Source organism: Hyperolius riggenbachi, chromosome 1 (assembly GCF_040937935.1).
Source record: "Hyperolius riggenbachi isolate aHypRig1 chromosome 1, aHypRig1.pri, whole genome shotgun sequence".
Lineage (NCBI taxonomy): Eukaryota > Metazoa > Chordata > Amphibia > Anura > Hyperoliidae > Hyperolius > Hyperolius riggenbachi.
In genome coordinates, this window is record NC_090646.1 from 141,214,222 (window position 1) to 141,236,538 (window position 22,317).

The 22,317-nt window shown below is 43.7% G+C and overlaps 1 protein-coding gene across 12 annotated transcripts in view; it reads left to right on the forward strand.

Moving 5' to 3' along the window:
- The window catches only part of PCM1 (pericentriolar material 1), a 156,060-nt gene that overhangs the window by 122,921 nt on the left and 10,822 nt on the right, over positions 1 to 22,317 (forward strand). For 10 of the 12 annotated variants that reach the window (XM_068278646.1, XM_068278648.1, XM_068278649.1 and 7 more), the window contains 7 exons: positions 6,633 to 6,753; positions 7,683 to 7,814; positions 8,001 to 8,131; positions 11,130 to 11,264; positions 13,110 to 13,304; positions 18,352 to 18,414; positions 21,308 to 21,434. In XM_068278646.1, coding sequence (XP_068134747.1) covers positions 6,633 to 6,753; positions 7,683 to 7,814; positions 8,001 to 8,131; positions 11,130 to 11,264; positions 13,110 to 13,304; positions 18,352 to 18,414; positions 21,308 to 21,434 — 904 coding nt within the window. The remainder of the gene's footprint in view (positions 1 to 6,632; positions 6,754 to 7,682; positions 7,815 to 8,000; positions 8,132 to 11,129; positions 11,265 to 13,109; positions 13,305 to 18,351; positions 18,415 to 21,307; positions 21,435 to 22,317) is intronic. The other 2 variants (XM_068278654.1, XM_068278655.1) reach the window with 2 other exon arrangements.

Below are 22,317 nucleotides of genomic sequence, written 5' to 3' on the forward strand. Positions count from 1 at the left end.
TCTAAGATAGCTTCGGGGGTGCCCAGAGAAGAGATTTTAGAGGACTTTCCAAATTTATTTAATGCTACTAATTACTTAACAGATGCAGCGGATGATACGGTTAAATTAACAGCCAGAACAACTGCCCTTGTTAACTCGGCAAGGAGAGGCATATGGGTGAAGACTTGGCAGGGGGACAATTCGTCTCGCTCCAAGTTATGTGGTTTACCCTGTGAAGGTGAGCTGTTATTTGGTTCAAAGCTAGACCAGACGCTAGAAAGAACCTCAGACTATAAGAAAAATTTTCCGACAAAAAAGAGAGCTTTTCAGTACAAGGGCCCAGCTCGCAGTGGCAACAGGGAACCTGAGGCAAAGATCCCACCTAGGAAAAAGTGGATTCCAAGTAGAAACCAAAAAGGGAAGGCTCTTTTTCCCCGGCCCAACCAACCCAATAAGCAATGACGCCAGTATTCCAGTAGGGGGAAGGCTTTCCCACTACTACGAAACGTGGTGCCAGCGGTTCACAAGTCAGTGGCTCTTGAAAATAATATTGGAAGGGTACAGAATAGAATTCGAATATCCCCCACCCCAGCAGTATGTGGTAACTCCGCAACCAAGGTCAACAGACCAAAGAGAGGCGTTACAGGAGGAAGTGGTTTCCCTTCTGGAGAAAAGAGTGATCAGAGAAGTACCATCCTGCCAGAGAGGCCAAGGGTTCTACTCACCAGTTTTTCTGATAAAAAAGCCTCAGGGAGCCTTCAGATTTATTCTAAATTTAAAGGGGTTGAACAAGGCCGTAAAATACAGGAAGTTTCGAATGGACAATGTGAATTCTGTAATAACCCTGTTGCAAAAAGACTGTTTTCTAGCTTCTCTGGACCTCAAAGATGCCTACCTGCATGTGCCAGTCCATCTAGAGTCCCAGCAGTTCCTAAGATTTGCAATTCACCTTCAAGAAGAGGTAAGACATTTCCAATTTAATGTGTTACCTTTTGGGCTAGCTTCATCCCCTTGGCTGTTCACAAAGGTGATGGCAGAAGTATTGGCAGTCTTAAGGTGTAGATCCATTAACATCATTGCTTACCTAGATGATTTACTAATTTGGGGTAATTCTTTACAGTCTGTAAGTGATCAGGTTAAATTATGCATTGACAGTCTAGAGTCTTTAGGCTGGTTAATTAACTGGTCAAAATCTGCACTAATACCCAGCCAGTCTATGGAATATCTGGGATTTATTTTTTCCTCCCGCCAAGAAAGAGTTTTTCTCCCAGAAAGGAAAATTTCGGCAGTACTTAATTCTGTTCTTTCTTTTCAGGAATCAAGAGCCATCAGTATAAGAAAAGCCATGGCATTACTCGGTCTGTTAAGCTCAGTCTTCCCTGCAGTACAATGGGGTCAATTCCATGCCAGGACCCTGCAGTTGTGGATATTAAGGAGCTGGAACAGGACTATTTCAGCCCTAGAAAGGAAGATTCTGATCCCATACAGTGTAAAAGTGTCATTAAACTGGTGGCAGGAACTGTCTCACCTGTCAGAAGGTCGCATGTGGTTTTTTCCAGTTCAAAGAATCATAACGACGGATGCCAGTACATGGGGGTGGGGCGCTCACATGGACTCTCTTCCAGCACAGGGTCAGTGGTCCAGTACAATGGCAAGACGATCCTCCAACAGCAGAGAACTGGAAGCAGTATGGAGAGGCCTTCAATTCTTCAAGGATCAGATCAAGCACTGTCACGTCCTGATCAGGTCCGACAACAGCAGTGTAGTGGCTTACCTGAATCATCAGGGAGGGACAAGAAGTCCTCGGTTGTGGTCTCAGACAGCAAGAATTCTGCATTGGGCAGAGAACAGCTTATCTTCCATCAGGGCGATTCATCTGAAGGGGACTTGCAATGTTGTAGCAGACTATCTCAGCAGGTCAGCGATATTACAGGACGAGTGGTCTCTGAATCCAGAAGTATTTGTTCAGATCAGTCAGGCATGGGGCATTCCTGCAGTAGACTTATTCGCAAGGAGGCAAAATTCAAAGTGTCAAAACTTTTGCTCCCTGTATCCAAAGGACAATCCGTGGCAGATAGACGCCTTCTCCATAGAGTGGAGGTTGAACCTGGTGTATGCATTTCCTCCAATACCTCTAATATCAAGGGTTCTGAACAAAATTATGCAGGACAGAGCACAAGTAATCCTCATAGTACCTTTCTGGCCGAAAAGACCATGGTTTGCTCTGTTACAGAAGTTAGCAATATGTCAACCAATATTGTTTCCACTCAGAACAGATCTGTTGTCGCAGGGCCCAGTTCTTCACCCGGACCTCAAGCGCCTTCACCTTTCAGCATGGAGGTTGAGTGGGGAATCCTGAAATCAAAGGGGTTTTCGGATGGACTTTCTGAGACGTTAATACAATCCCGCAAGAAGGTTACGAGGCAGATTTATCAGAAAACATGGAACATTTACTGTGAATGGTGTACTAGAAAGGAGAATGATCCTACACTTTCCGCCTCAGCTCTGGAGTTTCTTCAGGATGGATTTCACATGGGATTAAGTGCCAGTACTCTTAAGGTTCAGACAGCAGCTTTAAGTGTATATTTAGAAAGAAGATTAGCTCAGGAAGAGTTTTTTCTTCGTTTTTTTCAGGGAATTAAACGTCTCAGGCCGGTGGTGATATCTAAGGTGCCTCCTTGGGACTTGAATATCGTGTTGCAGAGTCTTTGTGAACATCCCTTTGAGCCTCTGGATCAGATTCCGGATAAACTTCTGACGTTGAAAACGGCCTTTCTTCTGGCAATCACCACAGCCAGGAGAGTCAGCGAACTTCAGGCCTTATCCATTAAGCAACCTTATTGTACTATCTCAGAGGATAGGATTACTCTGCGTCCAGACTTTGCATTCCTTCCTAAAGTGTCTTCAAAATTTCATCGATCTCAGGAGATCTTTCTGCCATCATTCTGTGATAAACCAACGAATGAGAAGGAGAAGAAACTTCATTGTTTGGATGTTAGAAGGTGTATCCTTCATTATCTGGAAAGGACTGTATCTTTGAGAAAATCAGATGCCTTGTTGGTGCTGTTTGCGGGGAAATTCAAAGGAAGGCAAGCCTCTAAACCATCAATTGCAAGATGGATCAGACAAGCTATCACTGCGGCTTATCGGGCTCAAGGGAGACCTTTACCAACCTCAATTAAAGCTCACTCCACAAGAGGCGTATCAACATCTTGGGCAGAGAGGGCAGGCGCCTCGATAGAGCAGATTTGCAGAGCAGCCACCTGGTCCAGCCAAAATACGTTTGTGAAACATTATAGACTAAACTTATTAGCCAATACTGATCTGTCATTTGGAAGAAAAGTGTTGCAGGCAGTAGTCCCTCCCTAGTGTATAATGTTCTTGTTTATCGTCTCATAGGAGGGGTGCTGTCAGGAGGACGTTCTGGGAAAGCCAAGCTTACCTCGGGTAATGTCTTTTCCAGTAGTCCGAGTGACAGCACCCCTCCGGCCCACCCTATTAGAGGGGATAATTAAAGTATTGTTTCAGCAGCATATGTTGTCCGTGTCTTTTTTTATAACTGGATACCTTTGGTGGGTAACATCTTTATATACTACTCCTGCCTGCCTGTTATGCAAATTTGTATCTTCTAGCTTCCTGTCCAAAGTTTAGGAGGGAGACAAGTCTCATAGGAGGGGTGCTGTCACTCGGACTACTGGAAAAGACATTACCCGAGGTAAGCTTGGCTTTTCTCCTCACGAACTCAAAGCGCCAGAGCTGCAGCCACTAGGGCACGCTCTATAGGCAGTAGCAGTGTTAGGGAGTCTTGCGCATGGTCTCCTACTGAATAGGTGCTGGCTTACTGAACAGGCAGAGCCAAGATTCAAACCCAGGTCTCCTGTGTCAGAGACAGAGCCCTTAACCCCCTTAGCGGTATGGACGAGCTCAGCTCGTCCATTACCGCCGGAGGGTGCCGCTCAGGCCCTGCTGGGCCGATTTGCTCCAAATAAAAAAGTGCACACGCAGCCGGCACTTTGCCAGCCGCGTGTGCTACCTGTTCGCCGCCGCCTTGTGGCGATCCGCCGCAAGCAGCGGTGAAAGAGGGTCCCCCCAGCCGCCCGAGCCCTGCGCAGCCGGACCAATCAGTTCCGGCCAGCGCTAAGGGCTGGATCGGAGGTGATTGACGTCAGGACGTCGGCTGACGTTCATGACGTCACTCCGCTCGTCGCCATGGCGACGAGAAAAGCGAAACAAGGAAGGCGGCTCCGGCGATCAGAATTACACGTCAGGAGCGCCCTCTAGTGGGCTTTCATGCAGCCAACTTTCAGTTGGCTGCATGTAATAGATTTTTTTTTTTAATTAAAAAAAAACCCTCCCGCAGCCGCCCTGGCGATCTTAATAGAACGCCAGGGAGGTTAAAGAGGTCCCAAAGTGGCATAGGCATATGATAATCTCAATAGGACCCAGAGGCATGTCGTGTACCGCCGCTGCTAGCACTCCCTGCGCCGCACTGCACCCCCTTAGAACGCCAGGCTAGCAGCAATCTGCTTGTCGCTAGCTGGCTTTATTTATGTGAGGCTGTCGGTCAGCCTCGTAGCATTGCATCTCCGCCTGGATTCCAGGCTGCCTGTGTCAGCTTCCACCAATAGGAAGCCAAGACGCGACCCAGGAAATACTTTCTGGGTCGTGGCTTGGCTTCCTATTGGAGGAAGCTAACACATTGGCAGAGAGCGGGGGGGGGGGGGGGGAGGAGCCTGGAATCGAGTGGGAGATGCTACGAGGCTGACTGACAGCCTCACATAAATAAAGCCAGCTAGCCTGGCGATCATTTAAGGGGGGGCTGGCAGCGGTTGTACAATGACCCAGAGGCTTGTCATTGTGCACTCGACATGCCTCTGGGTCCTATTAGAATTATCATATGCCACCTTGGGTTCTCTTTAACCAGTACTCTATCCAGCCACTGCTATATGTACAACCCCATTTGTGTGCTATGTAAAATGTAAACAGTGTTATGATTTCAATTCATTTAAACCCTACATTTTATTTAACAAAAATTGTACAAAGAACAAATTAGAAAATGTTAAAACTGGGAATTAATATGATTTTAAGAAAGGAAAAAAAAATGTTTGATGGCAGCACGTTGAAGTGATAACAGAGACATGTTTACCACTGTATTCTTTAAAACTTTCTGTAAATCTTTGGGAACTGTGGAGACCAATTGCTATAGTTTTGCTTCTCAACAGTTTGATTTCTTTTTCTCTGAACTCCCGTTCCCTAATGCTCTGGATATTTGCAGTAAGTCTGAACTGTAGGTAGGCCAGTTAACCACCCTGATTCGCATTCTGGAGCCATGGTGTTATAAAATGAGCAGAAGGCAGCTGGCCATTTTCTTGCTGAAGTAGGCAAGAGGTCTGGGTGATGGCATGTGTTGCTCTGAAACCTGTAATGGTGCGATTCCAGTTCATGTACCCTAAACTGAAGCACCCCCATACCATCAGCTATGCTGGCTTTTCAGGTGTCCACTGATAACCAATGACATACCTCCCAACTTTTTGAGATAAGAAAGAGGAACAAATAAGCCATGCCCCTTATTTATGTATTGTATTTATAAAGCGCCAACATATTACGCAGCGCCCCTTTCACACCTCTAATCACGCCCCCCAGCAAACCCTAGTCACGCATACCATAAAAGGATTTCATAAGAAAAATATGTTTTATAATTTAAATCACACTATCCCGTTTCATTTCTTTTCATATTAACATTTAAAAATAAGAAATATATCAATTTAAAGGATGTGAATAAAGTTTAGAGTCAAACACATTTTTCAGTAGATAAAATACTCATATTTACATAGTTCTGTGCATCAATCCTGAAAGAGGGACAAATGAGGAGGAAAGGGAGAGTGACAATGTACCCAATGAGGGACTGTGCCTCTAAAAGAGCTATACTATGAGGTGGTGGGGACACCTATTTGCACTCTAAATTCTCTGCTAAGGCGGCTCCAAGAGGCCATCCCGGCAGTTTTTTGTCCAGCTGGTTTGACTTTAAAGCAGACCTCTACTGACGGTATACGTTTTGTGCCTTGTTTTTTATGGCTACCTATGTAGTAATATCCTCCAGAATAAACTCAGACTCTTACCTAATCTGTATTGATTGGTTCAGTCTAGGCATTCTCTATTCTTAATTAAAGTTGCTATCGCTAAGTGTTCAGACTTCTTGATAAAGATTTATTGAGGGGAAAAAAGTTGAATTTGTTGCAGAACTATTGATAATCAGAGAATGTCTGGGCTGCCTGCAGCCTCTATTGATGAAAATGGCCCATCTTGCATCTTTGTAAGCAAAGTATAATTATGATTGTGAGCGCAGACAAATTTTTTTTTTGCTTTTTCACCGTGAACAATAAGGAAAATGCCAAAATAAGAGATGAGTGACAACTAGTGCTGTAGTCCGCTACTGATCTATGCAAAGATCCGTTTTTGAAATTATTAATATATATAGTTTCCTTCATCATTAGAAGGAAATGCTGAGAAATTTACTGAGATGTCTGAACTATTCTTTTAGTAATGCTTATTTGTGAATTTTACATTTGTCCTCAGTTTTAGCACCTTTTATATTGTTCGTCTTCATGATCTGTAAGTAAAGGATATCACATTTTTTCTCGTATTTATTTTAGGAAATGTTTTCAAAAAACCCTGATAGCCAGGCATGCAATGATGGTGATCAGAATGACGGCGATAACTTGAGCAATTTATCAACTTCCTCCAATTTTGAACCTTTTGCAACTGATGACCTAGGTGAGTCAAAACTATTTCAGCTGCCTGTTGGAATGCTTTTTCCATTACCTGATTTCATGGACTTACTCTCTGGACCAGTTCTAAGGGGTTTTCCAGATATTTGCAGCTTTACATTCAGTAAAACAAGGTTCATAACCGTTCATTTGTATATTACCGGTATGTTGTTTGTACAGCTTTATGTCTACAGACATAAGGTGGCCTTTTTACCTTAAAGTGGCAGCTAAACGTCACTACAGAAACTACCGTGTTAGATTACCTTTTGTCAGTAAATTACTATATGCTGTAAACTGCAGTTTCCCTAAAGGACCATTTCTGAATAGCATGCCCTATGACTCCTAGCCTCATGCGATATAGATTACATCATATTAGTACAGCGAAGTCCCTGTTATCCAGAACTCATGCATCCGGAAAGCTCAACAAACTGGGCTGCCTGAGGGGATAATGGGGGCAGACCTTTGGCAGTTTGCGCGGCAGAAATAATTTACTGATCCTCCGGGCACCATCTTCTACACGTCTTGCAGCTCCCAGCGGCTTTTCAGCGTCCATGCATGGCTCCTGGTGTGTCACCTGACCCAATGCAGGTCAGGTAACCTGCCCGGGAGCCATACAGAGAGGACGCCGGAAAGCCACTGGGAAGTGTAGAGGACATCACCCGGAGAATCGGTAAGTTGCTTCTGTTGCACAGGGGGGAGGTTAGTGCTCAAGCAACCGGCAAGCACATGCATCAGGCAATCCATGCCTGTGCCGGATACTGGGACTTTGCTGATGCAGTTTAATTTGAACAGATGCAGTGGTTTGTAGGTGGCTTTGGACAGACAATATGGTTATGAGCTGAGCTTCACTTGTTCCTTTTGGGTATCTGAGTAAAAGTAATGCTGGAAATCCCCTTTGTGCTGTTTGTACCAAGCATGTTACCGGTTTGTTTGCAGGAAACACTGTGATACACTTAGACCAAGCACTGGCCAGGATGAGGGAGTACGAGCGCATGAAAACTGAGGCTGAAAATAGTTTAGCTGCTGAATGCTGCAATAAGCCTAACAATACTGCCTCTAACATAGAAGGTAACTACTAAACTGTTACAATTAACAAAAGTGTGCTATTGTATGACATTACAGTTGGCGGTAACCTTAGTTGCAAGAAATTGGGACTCTGACATACTTAATTGGAATTTTTCATTTCATTGCCTTTTTAAAGTGCGTTATACTGCACCTTCCAAGTATAATTAATGCAGTGTTTTCTTTGAAAAGCCTCTTTTGATGAAGAGGAGCAAAAACAGTGCAGTGAAGGTGCTTCTGCAGTGCCCTGTCCACGTATTGATACGCAGCAGCTGGACCGGCAGATCAAGGCGATAATGAAGGAAGTCATCCCATTTTTAAAGGTGAGAACAGCAATGGAACCTGTTACAGGTTAACGGCCCGTTTCCACTAGACACGTTGCTATGTGGAAACCGCTCTGCATTTCAACGCATGGAAACTGCAACCAATTCACATCAATGGAGTAGTTTCCATTGACGCGAATTTACCTACGTGATGCGACGTATGGGAAATTATGGATAGCATGCTGCAGTTTCCCGCAGCACGCATCCGAGTACCCATAGCCACCGACAGGAAGCCGCATGACGCCGCATCCGGTTGTACGGATGGCAACCAGAAGTACTTGCGGGGGACATGCGAAGCGATGCTGCGATCGCCTCACATCCACTACGCTAGTGGAAATGGGCCCTAAAACATGTCATCTTTGTGTGGGCAGTAACACAGCCGTTCATGGTACTGTTTATAATGGTGCTAATTATGTGATCACCAGACACAACTGATTGCAGTACTGATGAAAGTGATGGTCAGCTCAACAGGTCACAACTTTTTAAAAACGTTCACCATTTTCCTGTGATCGTCATGTCTGTAAAATGGTGATCAACTTGATTTGCTACTGTATAGATAGCCAAGTAGCCTATTCAAGTGACTGTAGTTTGCTGTGTTGCAGTTCGCTGTTTGTGGACATTTTGTTTTAGATGAATAAAAAAAAAAAAAGTAGATTGCTTCTTTCTCAACATGGCCATTGCCTATTAAGAGGAAAGCTGCTCAATACAAATAAAAAAAAAAAAAAAAAGCCTCTAGTTTTTTTTTTTTTTTTTTTTTTTTTTACTAGTATGATGCTGATGTCATTATTGTTGTCATTATCCTACTCCCAGAATTCCTTTAGTAGCTTCATGTTCATGTACAACAGTCCTGGCCAAAAGTTTTGAGACTGTCAAAAATACTAGTTTTCACAAAGTTTGCTGCTAAACTGCTTTTAGATCTTTGTTTCAGTTGTTTATGTGATGTACTGAAATATAATTATAAGCACTTTATACGTTTCAAAGCCTTTTATTGACAACTAGTGACCTTAGCCCGTTTAAAACGGACTAGGTCTGTCACAAATCCGCCATGCGCGCCCGCCGCATGCATGCATACACGCACACACACACACGCCTGCCCCTTCTGGCCCCGTCCTTCTCCGGCTCTCGGCAGTGTCTCTGCTTCTGTCCCTGAACATGCGCAGTGCAAAAAAGCACTGACACAGGGATGGACGCAGGAACACTTGGAAATGATATATAAAGATTACATGAGATTTATGCAGAGAGTCAATATTTGCAGTTTGGCCCTTCTTTTTCAATTCAACTGGGCATGCTCTCAATCTTCTTCTGGGCCAAATCCTGACTGATAGCAACCCATTCTTTCATAATCACTTCTTTGAGTTTCTCAGAATTAGTTGGTTTTTGTTTGTCCACCCGCCTCTTGAGGAATGACCACAAGTTCTAAATGGGATTAAGATCTGGGGCGTTTCCAGGCCATGGACCCAAAATTTCAACGTTTTGGTCCCCAATTCACTTAGTTATCACTTTTGCCTTGTGACACGGTGCTCCATCGTGCTGGAAAATGCATTGTTCCTCACCAAACTGTTGTTGGATTGTTGGAAAAAGTTGCTGTTGGAGGGTGTTTTGGTACCATTCTTTATTCATGGCTGTATTTTTGGGCAAAATTGTGAGTGAGCCCACTGCCTTGGATGAGAAGCAACCCCACACACAAATGGTCTCAGGATGCTTTACTGTTAGCATGACACAGGACTGATGGTAGCGCTCACCTTTTCTTCTCCTGACAAGCTTTTTCCAGATGACCCAAACAATCGGAAAGGGGCTTCTTCGGAGAATATGACTTTGCCCCAGTCCTCAGCAGTCCATTCACCATACGTTCTGCAGAAGATCAATCTGTCCCTGATGTTTTTTGGGAGAGAAGTAGCTTCTTTGTTGCCCTTCTTGACACCAGGCCATCTTCCAAAAGTCTTCGCCTCACTGTGCGTGCAGATGCGCTCCCACCTGCCTGCTGCCATTCCTTAGCAACCTTTGCGCTGGTTGCACTCCGATCCCGCAGCTGAATCCTCTTTAGGAGGCGATCCTGGACTTTCTTGGATGCCCTGAAGCCTTCAACAAGAATTGAACCTTTTCCTTGAAGTTCTTGATGATCCTATAAATTGTTAATTTAGGTGCAATCTTAGTATCCACAATATCCTTGCCTGTGAAGCCATTTTTATGCAACGCAATGATGGCTGCACGCGTTTCTTTGCTGGTCACCATGGTTAACAATGTAAGATCAATGATTTCAAGCATCACCCTCCTTTTAACATGTCAAGTCTGCCATTCTAACCCAATCAGCCTGACATAATGATCTCCAGCCTTGTGCTCGTCAACATTCTCACCTGAGTTAACAAGACGATTACTGAAATGATCTCAGCAGGTCCTTTAATGACAGCAATGAAATGCAGTGGAAAGGTTTTTTTGGGAATTCATTTAATTCTCACGGCAAAGAAGGACTATGCAATTCATCTGAACACTCTTCATACCATTCTGGAGTATATGCAAATTGCTATTATAAAAACTTAAGCACCAACTTTTCTAATTTCCAATATTTTTGACAGTCTCAAAACTTTTGGCCAGGACTGTAGTCACCTGTGAAAACTGGAGAGGTCTCCAGTGCTGTGCTAAGATGATATAACACTAGCATATATTGTGTGGCAGATGGCACCTATGCTGCCCTCCAAAGAATACTTACTTCTGATGTGTGTCTGTTCTCCGGATAACACTCTCTGCAAACATGAAGTATGCTTTTTATATGGAACTTTTCAGCTAGGCTTTTAAATAACGTACATTTTAGATTTGCCACAGGCAGTGCAGTTAGGGTTTTTACATATCTGAGTCCTTCTTTTGGAAGACATCTGCTGAGGGCCTGGAGAAACATCTTAACAGGTACAGATAGTATGGTTAACTTATTATCAGAGTCAGTTATGTTGTATTCATAAGGGCAAAAAACTGTTGTGGTGACCATTGTCTTCTGCTTTGACAGGAACATATGGAGGAGGTTTGTTCCTCCCATCTCCTGACCTCTATTAGGAGAATGGTCCTCACTCTAACACAGCAGAACGATGAGAGCAAAGAATTTGTGAAATTTTTCCACAAGCAGCTGGGCAGCATATTACAGGTAGGCTTCTCTCCTGTAGCTACCGTCCTTTTGGCTTTTGGCTTTCCTATGCATTTTACCTGCAGACAGCTGTACTGGGATACGTTTGATGTGATTCGTATTTAATGTGAGTTGTGAACTTTTATCTTTTTATACTCCTGTTGGGAAGGAGGAGGAAACGCAGGAGGAACCTCGCAGTAAGCTGGAGCAGAAACTAATATAGCAGGTGGCCAAGCATTACTGGTGTGTCTGATCTCTCTTGACCAGACTATGGAGGTCAGCAGGCAGCTGTCCGCAAACTAGATACTCTCCTAAAACAATAAAATAAAATAACTACACAATCAACCTGCTGCTCAAGGATTGTAACAAATTTGAAAACAAGTATTGGCACATAACTTTAAACACACAGTACCTATAACCCAATCCCCCCCCCCCCCTTCCCCCCGTCCCCTATCCCCATCCACTGCTAATCACACTGAGGAAGCCCATGTGGAGGGGGCATAATGCATATGTGGGTGTGGTCTTGAAGTCAGCAAGGAGGAAGCGAATACCCACGGTATGCACATGTTGTTCATCTGGGATGCACTGGCCAGTAATGAGATAGACCACACTCCCACCCAGGACAGCACTAATGGAAAACGTGAGTCTGGGTCAAATTAAACCGCGGGACGCAGCGGAGAGCATGTAAAGTGCAACCTCTTTAGAGCAGCCCACTTAAGTCCGATGGCTCCCACGCTTTCCTCCTGGCCTGCCTTGATCTTCCGATAGCCTGCACGGTAAATCTGCAGATGGGGTGAGCCCGTGCGCACGTCCCCTGTGTTGGTGCAGAACGCTCCGGGGGGCCTAAAGGGGGCTGGAGTAAGCTCTATGTATAATTTTTTCTTTATTGCTTATTTCATGGTTTTTTTAAGCAGTTAGATTGCTAGTGACAAGTTACTGCATTGCATGATATGGTCATTGCTTGCTAAATTTTCAATGAATGCTTAGAGGCATGTAAACATAAGTCATAATATTTTGGGCATGCTACCTGGCCCAGGCAGCTTTTTGGGCTGCTTAGCAGTCACAATGCAGACTGATGCAGCATGAAGTTTGTCCACTTATTTGATTAGAAAAATGGGGTTCCCAGCACTGATGAGCTGAATTCTCTGCAGAGAGCAGGGGAACACAGCCTGATGTTATGTTAGCTGACTGGTGAATTTTGTCCTTGGTTGAAAATGAGAAATGTGCTGTGAGCAAAAAATAGTTTTGTGCATCGTTTGAGCTATAATCCTATACATAAGTAAAAGTGCCACATCTTGAGTGGCTGGACAGTGTAATGGTTAAGGGCTCTGCATCTGACATGGGAGACCAGGGTTAGAATCTCGGCTCTGCCTGTTCAGTAAGCCAGCACCTATTTAGCAGGAGTCCTTAGGCAAGTCTCCCTAACACTGCTACTGCCTATAGAGCGCATCCTAGTGGCTGCAGCTCTAGCGCTTTGAGTCCGCCAGGAGAAAATCGCTATATAATTGTTTGTCTTTGAGTACGATGCGCTTTAGTACTTCTCATTGATGTCTTTAGTGATGTGCACCTTCAGTGCAGCAGTCTCAGGGCTGGAATGTGATATCCTGGCACATTTACATTAGAGTTCTCACATGTAGTGAAGTACACTCCCAGTAAGCTCCTCCCCCTTGTATTAATGATGCTGGGGCTGAAAGGTCATTATTGACGCTATACATCAAAGGGATGTGTGTGAAATGTCTTTACTGAAGATCAGGACTATTACTTACAGACACATCTTGGGCTGCTCTTAACACAGTCTTGCTGAGTCGCTTGCATTTATTTTGTATACATGTATTTCTGCGCTGGTCACACGTGTGCATTTCCCAGGATTCGTTGGCAAAGTTCAGCAACAAGAAGCTGAAGGACTGTGGAGAGGACCTCCTGGTGGAGATATCTGAAGTCTTGTTCAATGAACTGGCCTTCTTCAGGCTGATGCAGGACCTGGACAATAACAGCAGTTCAGTCCAGAGCCGTGGCCCACACAAGTCCGACACTGATGCCTTGCAGTCCTTCACCAAAGAGGTTCACTATTTTATATCAAATATATTAACATTTTTATCATGAAGCCCTTTTGGTGCATAAACCTTTTTCTATTTAAGATTTATAATTTGTCACATTTATTCCTCAGACGAACACTGAAGGGAAATACTCTGCTTGCGTTTGTGCCACTTTTTGGTAGTCAGCTTGCTGCTAAACTGTGTAGGGAAACACATGCATGTTTGTATGTATGGCCTTTATCCATGATATATTTGTGTTTTATTAAATATGCCCCTTTTCCTTGTTCCTTAGTTGTGGCCCACTGAGCTAATGCATTTTGTGCAGCCCTCATCAGTGCTGCAATATACTGGATCTTGGTTTGAGAATCACCCATGCTGCAATTGCGAAGGGGTTGATTCACTAACAGAAGTAGCGCAAGTAACCTCCTGTTACCTGCACTATTTCAACAGCATGCCTTAAATGTAAGTGGCTGCGTGCTACGCGTGCTCCTGGCCACATAGCGTGCATAATTGCCCTCAGCCACAGGAACGCACGCTATGCTGTGGGTAGTGCAGCATAACGAGCGCTAGTAACTTACACCCAGTCTCCCTGCAAATAACGAGCGCTCCACTTGTCCTGCCCTGAGCCCCTTCGGGTCCAATCACTTTAAAGAGAATCTGTACTGTCCGATTTGTACAATAAATAAACATACCAGTCGAGTCACTGCGATCACCTGGATCCCTCTTTGCTGTTCCGCCGCTCCTCGCAGCGACCCTGGCTTTTAATCGCCAGTTTTAGGCAGTGTTTACAAACAAAAAACACGGGCGCTAACCAGGAAGTGGTGTGTGTGTGTGTATATGTGTGTATATATATATATATATATATATATATATATATATATATATATATATATATATATATATATATATATATATATATATATATATATATATATATACATATATATATATATATATATATATATATATATATATATATATATATATATATATATATATATATATATATATATATATACATATATATATATATATATATATATATATATATATATATATATATATATATATATATATATATATATATATATATATATATATATATTACAGTAACTACAAGTTTTTATTACATAGTGAATTATCTGTACTCCAGTCAGGGTTTCTCAGCATGGGCAGCTCCCTCCCCCCTCAGACAAGCTGAAACCGAGAGCAGAGAGCGGTCTGTGAGGGATAAACAAAGCCCACACACAGAGCCTGCAGGGGGCGTGCATAACTTCTCCCTATCACAGCAGAGGCAGTGCATTCCTCTCTGAGTCGACAAAGTTGCTAAAGAAAAGATTAGATATATTACAGAGACTGTGCAACTAGAATAGGCTGCAGTAATCCAGACCACATTAGAACAGGTATAGGAACTTATAGGATAGAAGAAATAAGGCTGAACATTTTGTTATTGAGTCTCTTTGAAGGACGTGATTCCCACACTTTGGCCCAATAGGCTGCCTGTCAAGTGAGCATGTAGCCACTTACATTTAAGGCACGCTGTTAAAATAGCGCGAGTAACAGGAGGCTACTCGTGCTTTTTCTGTTAGTGAATCGACACCCGTGTCCTCTACTAGAATAAAGGAGAATATGTATTGCTATCATATAACAGCTGAAGACAGAATAGCTTTATGGCAAAGATGGCTGTATTCTGATACATATTCTTCAGTGCTTTAGTTTCTTGGGTAGTGAGGCAGAGCTAGCGATTATCAATTTTTGAGAGCTAATAATAACATTAAATATGTGGTGGGCTGTGCAGGATAATATAGCATAAACTGGGTTGATGGGATCCACTTAACTGGCGAAGCAGCAACTAATTGTGTCTTCTGATCTTTGTCATAATTTTCCATACCGTATTTTTCGGACCATAAGACGCACCTTTTCTCCCCCAAAAGTGGGGGGAAAAGTCCCTGCGTCTTATGGTCCGAAGGTGCTCCCCATAAGTGGATGGGTCTGCCGCTTGTGTCCCATCTGTCTCCATGTCCTTTTTCACTTTCTCTTCATATCCCCCATGTATCCTCAGTGGCCTGTGTTGCGTGTCCCTGTGTCCTCCTCCCCGTATCTAATGTCCCCATGTGTGTAGTGCCCTGCGCACCTGTCTCCGTGTTCGCCTTCCCCCACGCCCGTTATGTCTGTTCCTCTTTTGCCCTGCGGCACCCATGTCGCCTGGTCCGGGTGTCCTGTCAGATACTCACCAATCAGCTGAAGATGAAGAGTAGTCCCGTGACGAGATGCGGATTCACGCGATCGTGTCCAGGCTGATTCGTGTGTTCGTGTCCGGGCTGAAGATGAAGAGCAGTCCCGAGACGAGATGCAGAGCCGCGTGTTTGTGTCCAGCTTCACAGGACTTTCTTCAACCTGAGCCAGCGCCACGCGGCCAATCGGATGGAGATGCGTCCATCCAATCCCTGGCTCAATGGCGCTTTGGTTCCGCCTATAGGATCATCGAGTCCTGTTCTAGAAGGCGGCGGTGATTGGATGGACGTTTTGCAGCATCTCCATCTGATTGGCCGTGCAGCACTGGCTCAAGCTGAAGAAAGTCCTGTGAAGCTGGAATCAGCCTGGACACGATCACGTGAATCTGCATCTCGTCGCGGGACTGCTCTTCATCTTCAGCTGATTGGTGAGTATCTGACAGGACACCCGGACCAGGCGACACAGGGACCGGAGGGCAAAAGAGGAACAGACATAACGGGCGTTGGAGATGGAAGGCAAACATGGAGACAGGCACGCAGGGCACTACACACATGGGGACATGTAGATACGGGGAGGAGGACACAGGGACACGCAACACAGGCCACTGAGGATACACATGGCAACATAAGAGATGTGAGTATCTCACAGGACACCTGGACCAGGTGACATGGGGACACAGAAGCGGGGAAAACACAGGAATAAGGGGGTATAAGAGATGTGGGGAAATAGGACACAGAACAGAGGAATCACCAGACTATTGAAACTCAGGGGGAGGCAGAGGAAACACAGGCGAACAGAAGAGACGGGTGGGGGCAAAAACCACACAGGGAGAAAGAAGAGACGCAGGGGGCAGAGGAGAAACGGGGAGACAGGAGGACGTGGAAGGCAATGGAGGAGTGTCTTCTGTGAGACAGAAGAGACAGGGAACAGAGGAGACACAGGAGGGACAGAAAAGGACACAAGAGATACAAGGGGAGATAATTGGGGGGATTGAGGGGAGAAGATGCACAAGGCGCCCCTGCACCACGGACGCACCAAGTTTAGCATTTTTTTTTTTCCCCCTGGATTTTGTCCTCTAAACCCAGGTGCCTCTTATGGTCCGAAAAATATGGTATATGGTACCTAATTTTATTTAAAATATTTATTATTCTTTTTGTCTGTTTGGAAACTCTATTTTTGTCTGCCAACCGGTTTAAAATAATTCATGCTACAAATTTTCCAGGGTTTTAAAATGGCCTAAATTTCGATGAAACAATACAAATTGGGTCATTTTGATAACTTGATAATATTGCACTCATTTTCAATTGTCTTCTCTTTCTTTAAATATGCTTTGGAAAGCAAAATATTTTTGTAATATTTATACCCGATAATCTATTTACCAGTGCTAGAAAGTCCTGATAGCCTTGAAATAAACCGGTCTTAAAGGATACCCAAAGTGACATGTGACATGAAGAGATAGACATGTGTATGCACAGTGCCTAGCACACAAATAACTATGCTGTGTTCCTTTTTTTCTTTCTCTTCTTATCAGTGAGGGTCACACTGTAGTTACTTCCTGTCTGAGTCAGGACTGCGTCAGCCACTTACATACCTGATATTTAACTCTTTCAGGCAGAGAAAGGAAAAAAAAGGAACACAACCTAGTTATTTGTGTGCTAGGCACTGTACATACACATGTCTATCTCATCATGTCACATGTCACTTCGGGTATCCTTTAAAGGGAACCTAAACTGAGATGGATATGGATTTTTCCTTTTAAAATAATACCAGTTGCCTGACTCTCCTGCTGATCCTGTGTCTCTAAAGGCTCATACACACATCAGACCATAGTCTTTGGAAAATGAAAGATCACAGACCAATTTTACCCCCTTCCATGTAGTATGAGAGCCATACCTACACAGTCTATTCTATGGAGCTGAACTCCCCATCAGAAATCTTTACAAGATGCTGCACACAAAGATGCTGTAGACATTCAAAAGATCTGTTCCTGCAAAATGCATTCATAGTCTATGATATCTGCAGATCATCATACACACCTTGTTTAACAGACATTCATCTGCTGATCAGATCCACCAGGATGGATTTTCAGATCTGCAGATGAATGTCAGTTAAACAAGCTGTGTATGATGATCTGCAGATCTCATAGACTATGAATGCAATTTGCAGGAACAAATCTTTTGCAGATACTGATTTTTTTGTGTCTGTACAGCATCTTGCAAAGATTTTTTTCTGATGGGGAGTTCAGCTCCATAGAAAAGACTGTGAAGGTATGGCTCTCATACTACATGAAGGGTGGTAAGATTGGTCTGTGATCTTTCATTTTCCAAAGACTATAGTCTGATGTGTGTATGAGCCTTTATACTTTTAGCCACAGCCCCTCAACAAGCATGCAGACCAGGTGCTCTGACTGAAGTCAGACTGGATTAGCTACATGCTTGTTTCAGGTGTGTGATTCAGCCACCCCTGCAGCCAAAGAGATCAGCAGGACTGACGAGCAACTAGTATTATTTAAAAGGAAACATCCATATCACTCTGTTAAGGTTCCCTTTAAATTCGTATGGATTATACAAAATGAAAAGTTAGTACTTTTTAAACCGAAGCATCCCTATAAGCCAAATCTTGCTCTGGTTGCTGGTAAAACACTTCTATCCATCATAGGCAGTACAATAAGATTTTATGTATTTTCATAGCTTTTTTTTTTTAGTCTTATGAAGCATTAATGGCTATTCCACAAGGCTTGTATGACAACTGTTGTAGATATGATGTTTATAAATGTGCAGATGAAATATTAGTAGTGTGCAGATGTTGTAGAGCTTTATTCTGGTATTCTCCCCTAGGCCAGGAAAATGCTAGAAGGAGATGAAAGCTCTGACACCCGAGAGATGGATGATGAAGACAAGGTATGCATGTGGCTCTGTTATGTGTCGGATGCATTTGAAAGCATTATCTGATTTTGTATTTATTTATTTTTAAACATCTAGGAATGTTTTTATTTCCGTAAGCCAAATGTTTTGCTTTTAAATTGATTCCAGATGATTAAAACTAAAGTTACAATTGAAGCCTGTTTGTTTCTCCGTGTAGGAAACATAACGTTTCTATATTGTTATTTAATGCTTTAAAGGTGCCCATACAATTATCGATTTTCCTGTTCAATTCCCTGCAGATTGAATTGATCTAAAGAGAACCTTTTCCCCTAAAATGTCCAATCAATCCACTTTCAGTTGATTTTGACCAAAAATCGATCAGAAGTATCGATCAGACATGGTAAAAGCAAAAAGTTTTGAATCAGGATGATACCATTTATTGGCAAAATTAAAGATATATAAGAGTACACTTTCTGCTTTTGAGCCTTCGTCAGACTGAATCCTGTATGATGAAGGCTAAAAAGCCAAAAGCTTACTCTTATATATCTTCAAGTTAGCCAATAAATGGTATCATCCTGATTCAAAACTTCTTGCTTTTATTGATGGCTAACACGGTACAATATTCTACTGCTACTACATGGTAGAAGATGTGGGTAATTTGGGGGCAGGAGTGGAGGAAGATTGATGGCCCATAGCATTGTATTGCATTGAACAGTGTAATGCTGCAGTTCGCTTGATTTTCAAGAGATTCCCTGCTGGAATCTATTGACAGTTGATTTGCAGTGTGTGGTGGGAAGTGATTCCTTCCTGAATCGATTCCTTTCAAAGAGTTCGTTTGCCACATCGAGTGGCAATCTATTAGTGTATGGCCAGCTTAAAGGAGTTATCAGGGAAAAAATAACAAATGAGCTTTACTCACCTGGGGCTTTCTCCAGCCCCTTTCAGCCGACTGTCCCACGCTGACCACTCCGCTCCCCGCCGCTGTCCCAGTCTCCGCGCACAGTATTCAGGCTGGCCCCGAGGTCGTCCTTGCTGCGCGAAGCGCCACTGTCAATCATGGCCACGCTGCCCGCAGTTTGCCGCTGGCAACGTGGCCATGATTGACGACGCCTCTTCACGCAGGCGCAGTAAGGCCGACCTTGGGGACAGCCTCTGCACCGCTCGGGGAGACCGTCCCGGTGGCGGGGAGTGGAGTGGTCAGCGTGGGACAGTCGACTGCAAGGGGCTGGAGAAAGCCCTAGGTGAGTAAAGCTTTTTTTTTTTTTTTTTTTCCATTTTGCCTGATAACTCCTTTATGAAGTGCTGAAGGCAGTGTTGCCAACTCATCCCTTTAATTACTGACACATCTAAGTTATACAGGTACTGGGGCTATTTGCACATAATCAGTGCCTTAACTGCATCTACCTAGCCACAAAACCTGTATGATTCATGTGTCAGTAATTAAAGGGATGAGTTGGCAACACTGGCTGAAGGTGAAAATAGAATATAGCAAAAGCAATGTAATGAATCCAGTACATTGGAAGATGATGCATTGGTACCTGCTTGGAAATGGGCCTAGTGAGGCACATGACATGTGGGGACTGCATACTTACTTGAACTGAGCTTGTAGTTTGTTAGTCGTAAGTAATAGTGTAAAAAAAAAAAAAAAAACAGTTTGAAGGAGGCGCTATTGGTTAGCTACGCAATCTATAATGAGTATATGTCACCACCAATATTATGTAGAGTAGAAAAGCTTTGTTGCTAATTAATATAATTCTCCTGGAGAGATAAAAATAATTTTAAAAGGATAAAAAGTATTGTAAAAGAGAGAGGATGGAGTCTCCAGTGTGTATACATACACTGCACTCCTCTACATCAATTCTAAAAAACAGCCTACATCGGAGTTGCACTCACACCCCCTCTTGCACTCACACATTGATCACATGCATACGGGAGCCGCCTGATTCCTGTTGCTAGCTCTGCTTACTTTCAATGTACCAAATTACATCAGTCCTGAAAGCCAATATACAAATGCACCGTATTCCATACAGGTCACATTGATTCAAGTGGATCAGTGATACTGTAACTGCATACTCGGTTCTTTGTCAATATATACATGGAACACATTTTTTTATAGATTGACAAAGTCCAGAGGGAAACGTATTATCTATATACAATGCATGTATCTGACAGAGTGTTCTCTTCCCTGAAAGTATTCCTCCATTTACTCACGGTTCCCCTGCGTGTTCAGTATGCCTTCCTTCAGGCCCCGGCCGGTTGCCTGTGTCAGCGTTCTTGGGGGTAGCCGCGTTCTCCTCTGCGAGTGCCCCATTAGCCTGTGCTATCCTCTGCAACCCGTGCGACAGCTTCCTGGAGTGTCGCGGTACCCGGCAGTGATGTCACTTTCCACAGGCGTTCCCTGTGGTTGTGCTTGCGTTCCACAGCTTCTCTGCTTCTGCTTTTTCGCTTCCAGCGTAAGTGTGTGTCCGCAGTTTGCTCAAATTGGTGGGTGTCAATCATACAACCTCTGGGGCGCCCCCTTTGCTCTGAAATCGACATGTTTCAATTGCAAAACCGGCAATCTTCATCAGGATTGAAAGGGTCGTCTGAATACCTCCATTTCCTCTATTTTTATAGTCCGCAGGGCTGCTGCGTACATACCTCCCATTTTCTTGAAGGGGAAGTACCATTAAGTCCACTTGTGTTTAAGCCCATAGTTGTGTATGTGAAGAGTCAAAGCGTCCATGTATTGCACATTAATTCTCTTCATTTCTGTATAGTTCAGTGGTTAAGGGCTCTGCCTCTGACACAGGGGAAATGGAGGTATTTTCTCTTGCCTTATTATCTCCAGCATGATCTCAGTGAATGGAGGCCATATATGTGTACATGTCACTACTGCTGATATTTCTTCCTGTTTACTAATATTCAGTTTCTTTCTTGTTGTTTTCAGGACAAGGATGAAACTGAGAACACCTCAAAGACGCAGAACAAACACATTGATGTTTCAGAGGCCCACAGTGGGAGATCAGATATTTCAGAGGAAGAGGACGGCAATGAGGATTTGCCTGTGTCCATTAGTAAGAATCTGATTGTTCTGTCAGTTACTTGCGTTCAATAGGCTGGGAGATGTCTGGATGTGTATTGCTATCTGTGTCTCCAGTAGCAGGGATTTCCCCTGACATGCTGGTGAGGTGGAATCCAATATAATGCTTATTCCTGGAGTTGGGGATAGGGCTATCTATGCCAACTGCCAAAATGAGGTTCCCCACTTTGGAGAAGAAACCCTCTAACATTTTTTCTCTACTTAAGCTTTATTTCATGCGTATGGAGTCTAAATGGACCATTTTCTATGCAGAGCAATGTACAACAGTACATTTTTAGCACCTAAATTGATTGCCCATGAACATATTAGGTTCTATCTTATCATATGCACAAATGTCCTCTAACATCCTTTAATGTCATATTTTGCTATCCAATAAGTTAGAAGCTCTTTTGCCGACTGCTGCGTGTTCTCTACCTCCCCTCAGAACAGGCTGCTTTTGATAGCCTGGAATGATCACAAAAGATGACTTCAGGTGAAAGGATACTCATGTGTACAAGGCTTGATACCCAGTAGCCAGCCAGATTCTCTCATTCACCCTGCTGGTTGGGTACAGGTTGCATGTTGCACTGAGTAGGCCAGATAACTTGTGCGGTTACTGTCTACCAACTAGACTAGGGCATGAATCTTCAAGCATATAACTAACAAACACAGTGCAATCCAGCGCAGGAGACTTGGACGCACAGGGAGTAACTTCGGCACCGGCTTCCAGCAATTATTTCATTCCCCACCATCCATGGCGGCCTGGAGGGGTAATAGTATTCAACATGGCCGGGACTTGTGCCATATACCGGCTGTATACTGTACCCAAGTCTCCCGCGCCGATTCCTCTCATACGCAATCTGCAGGCATATAACTAA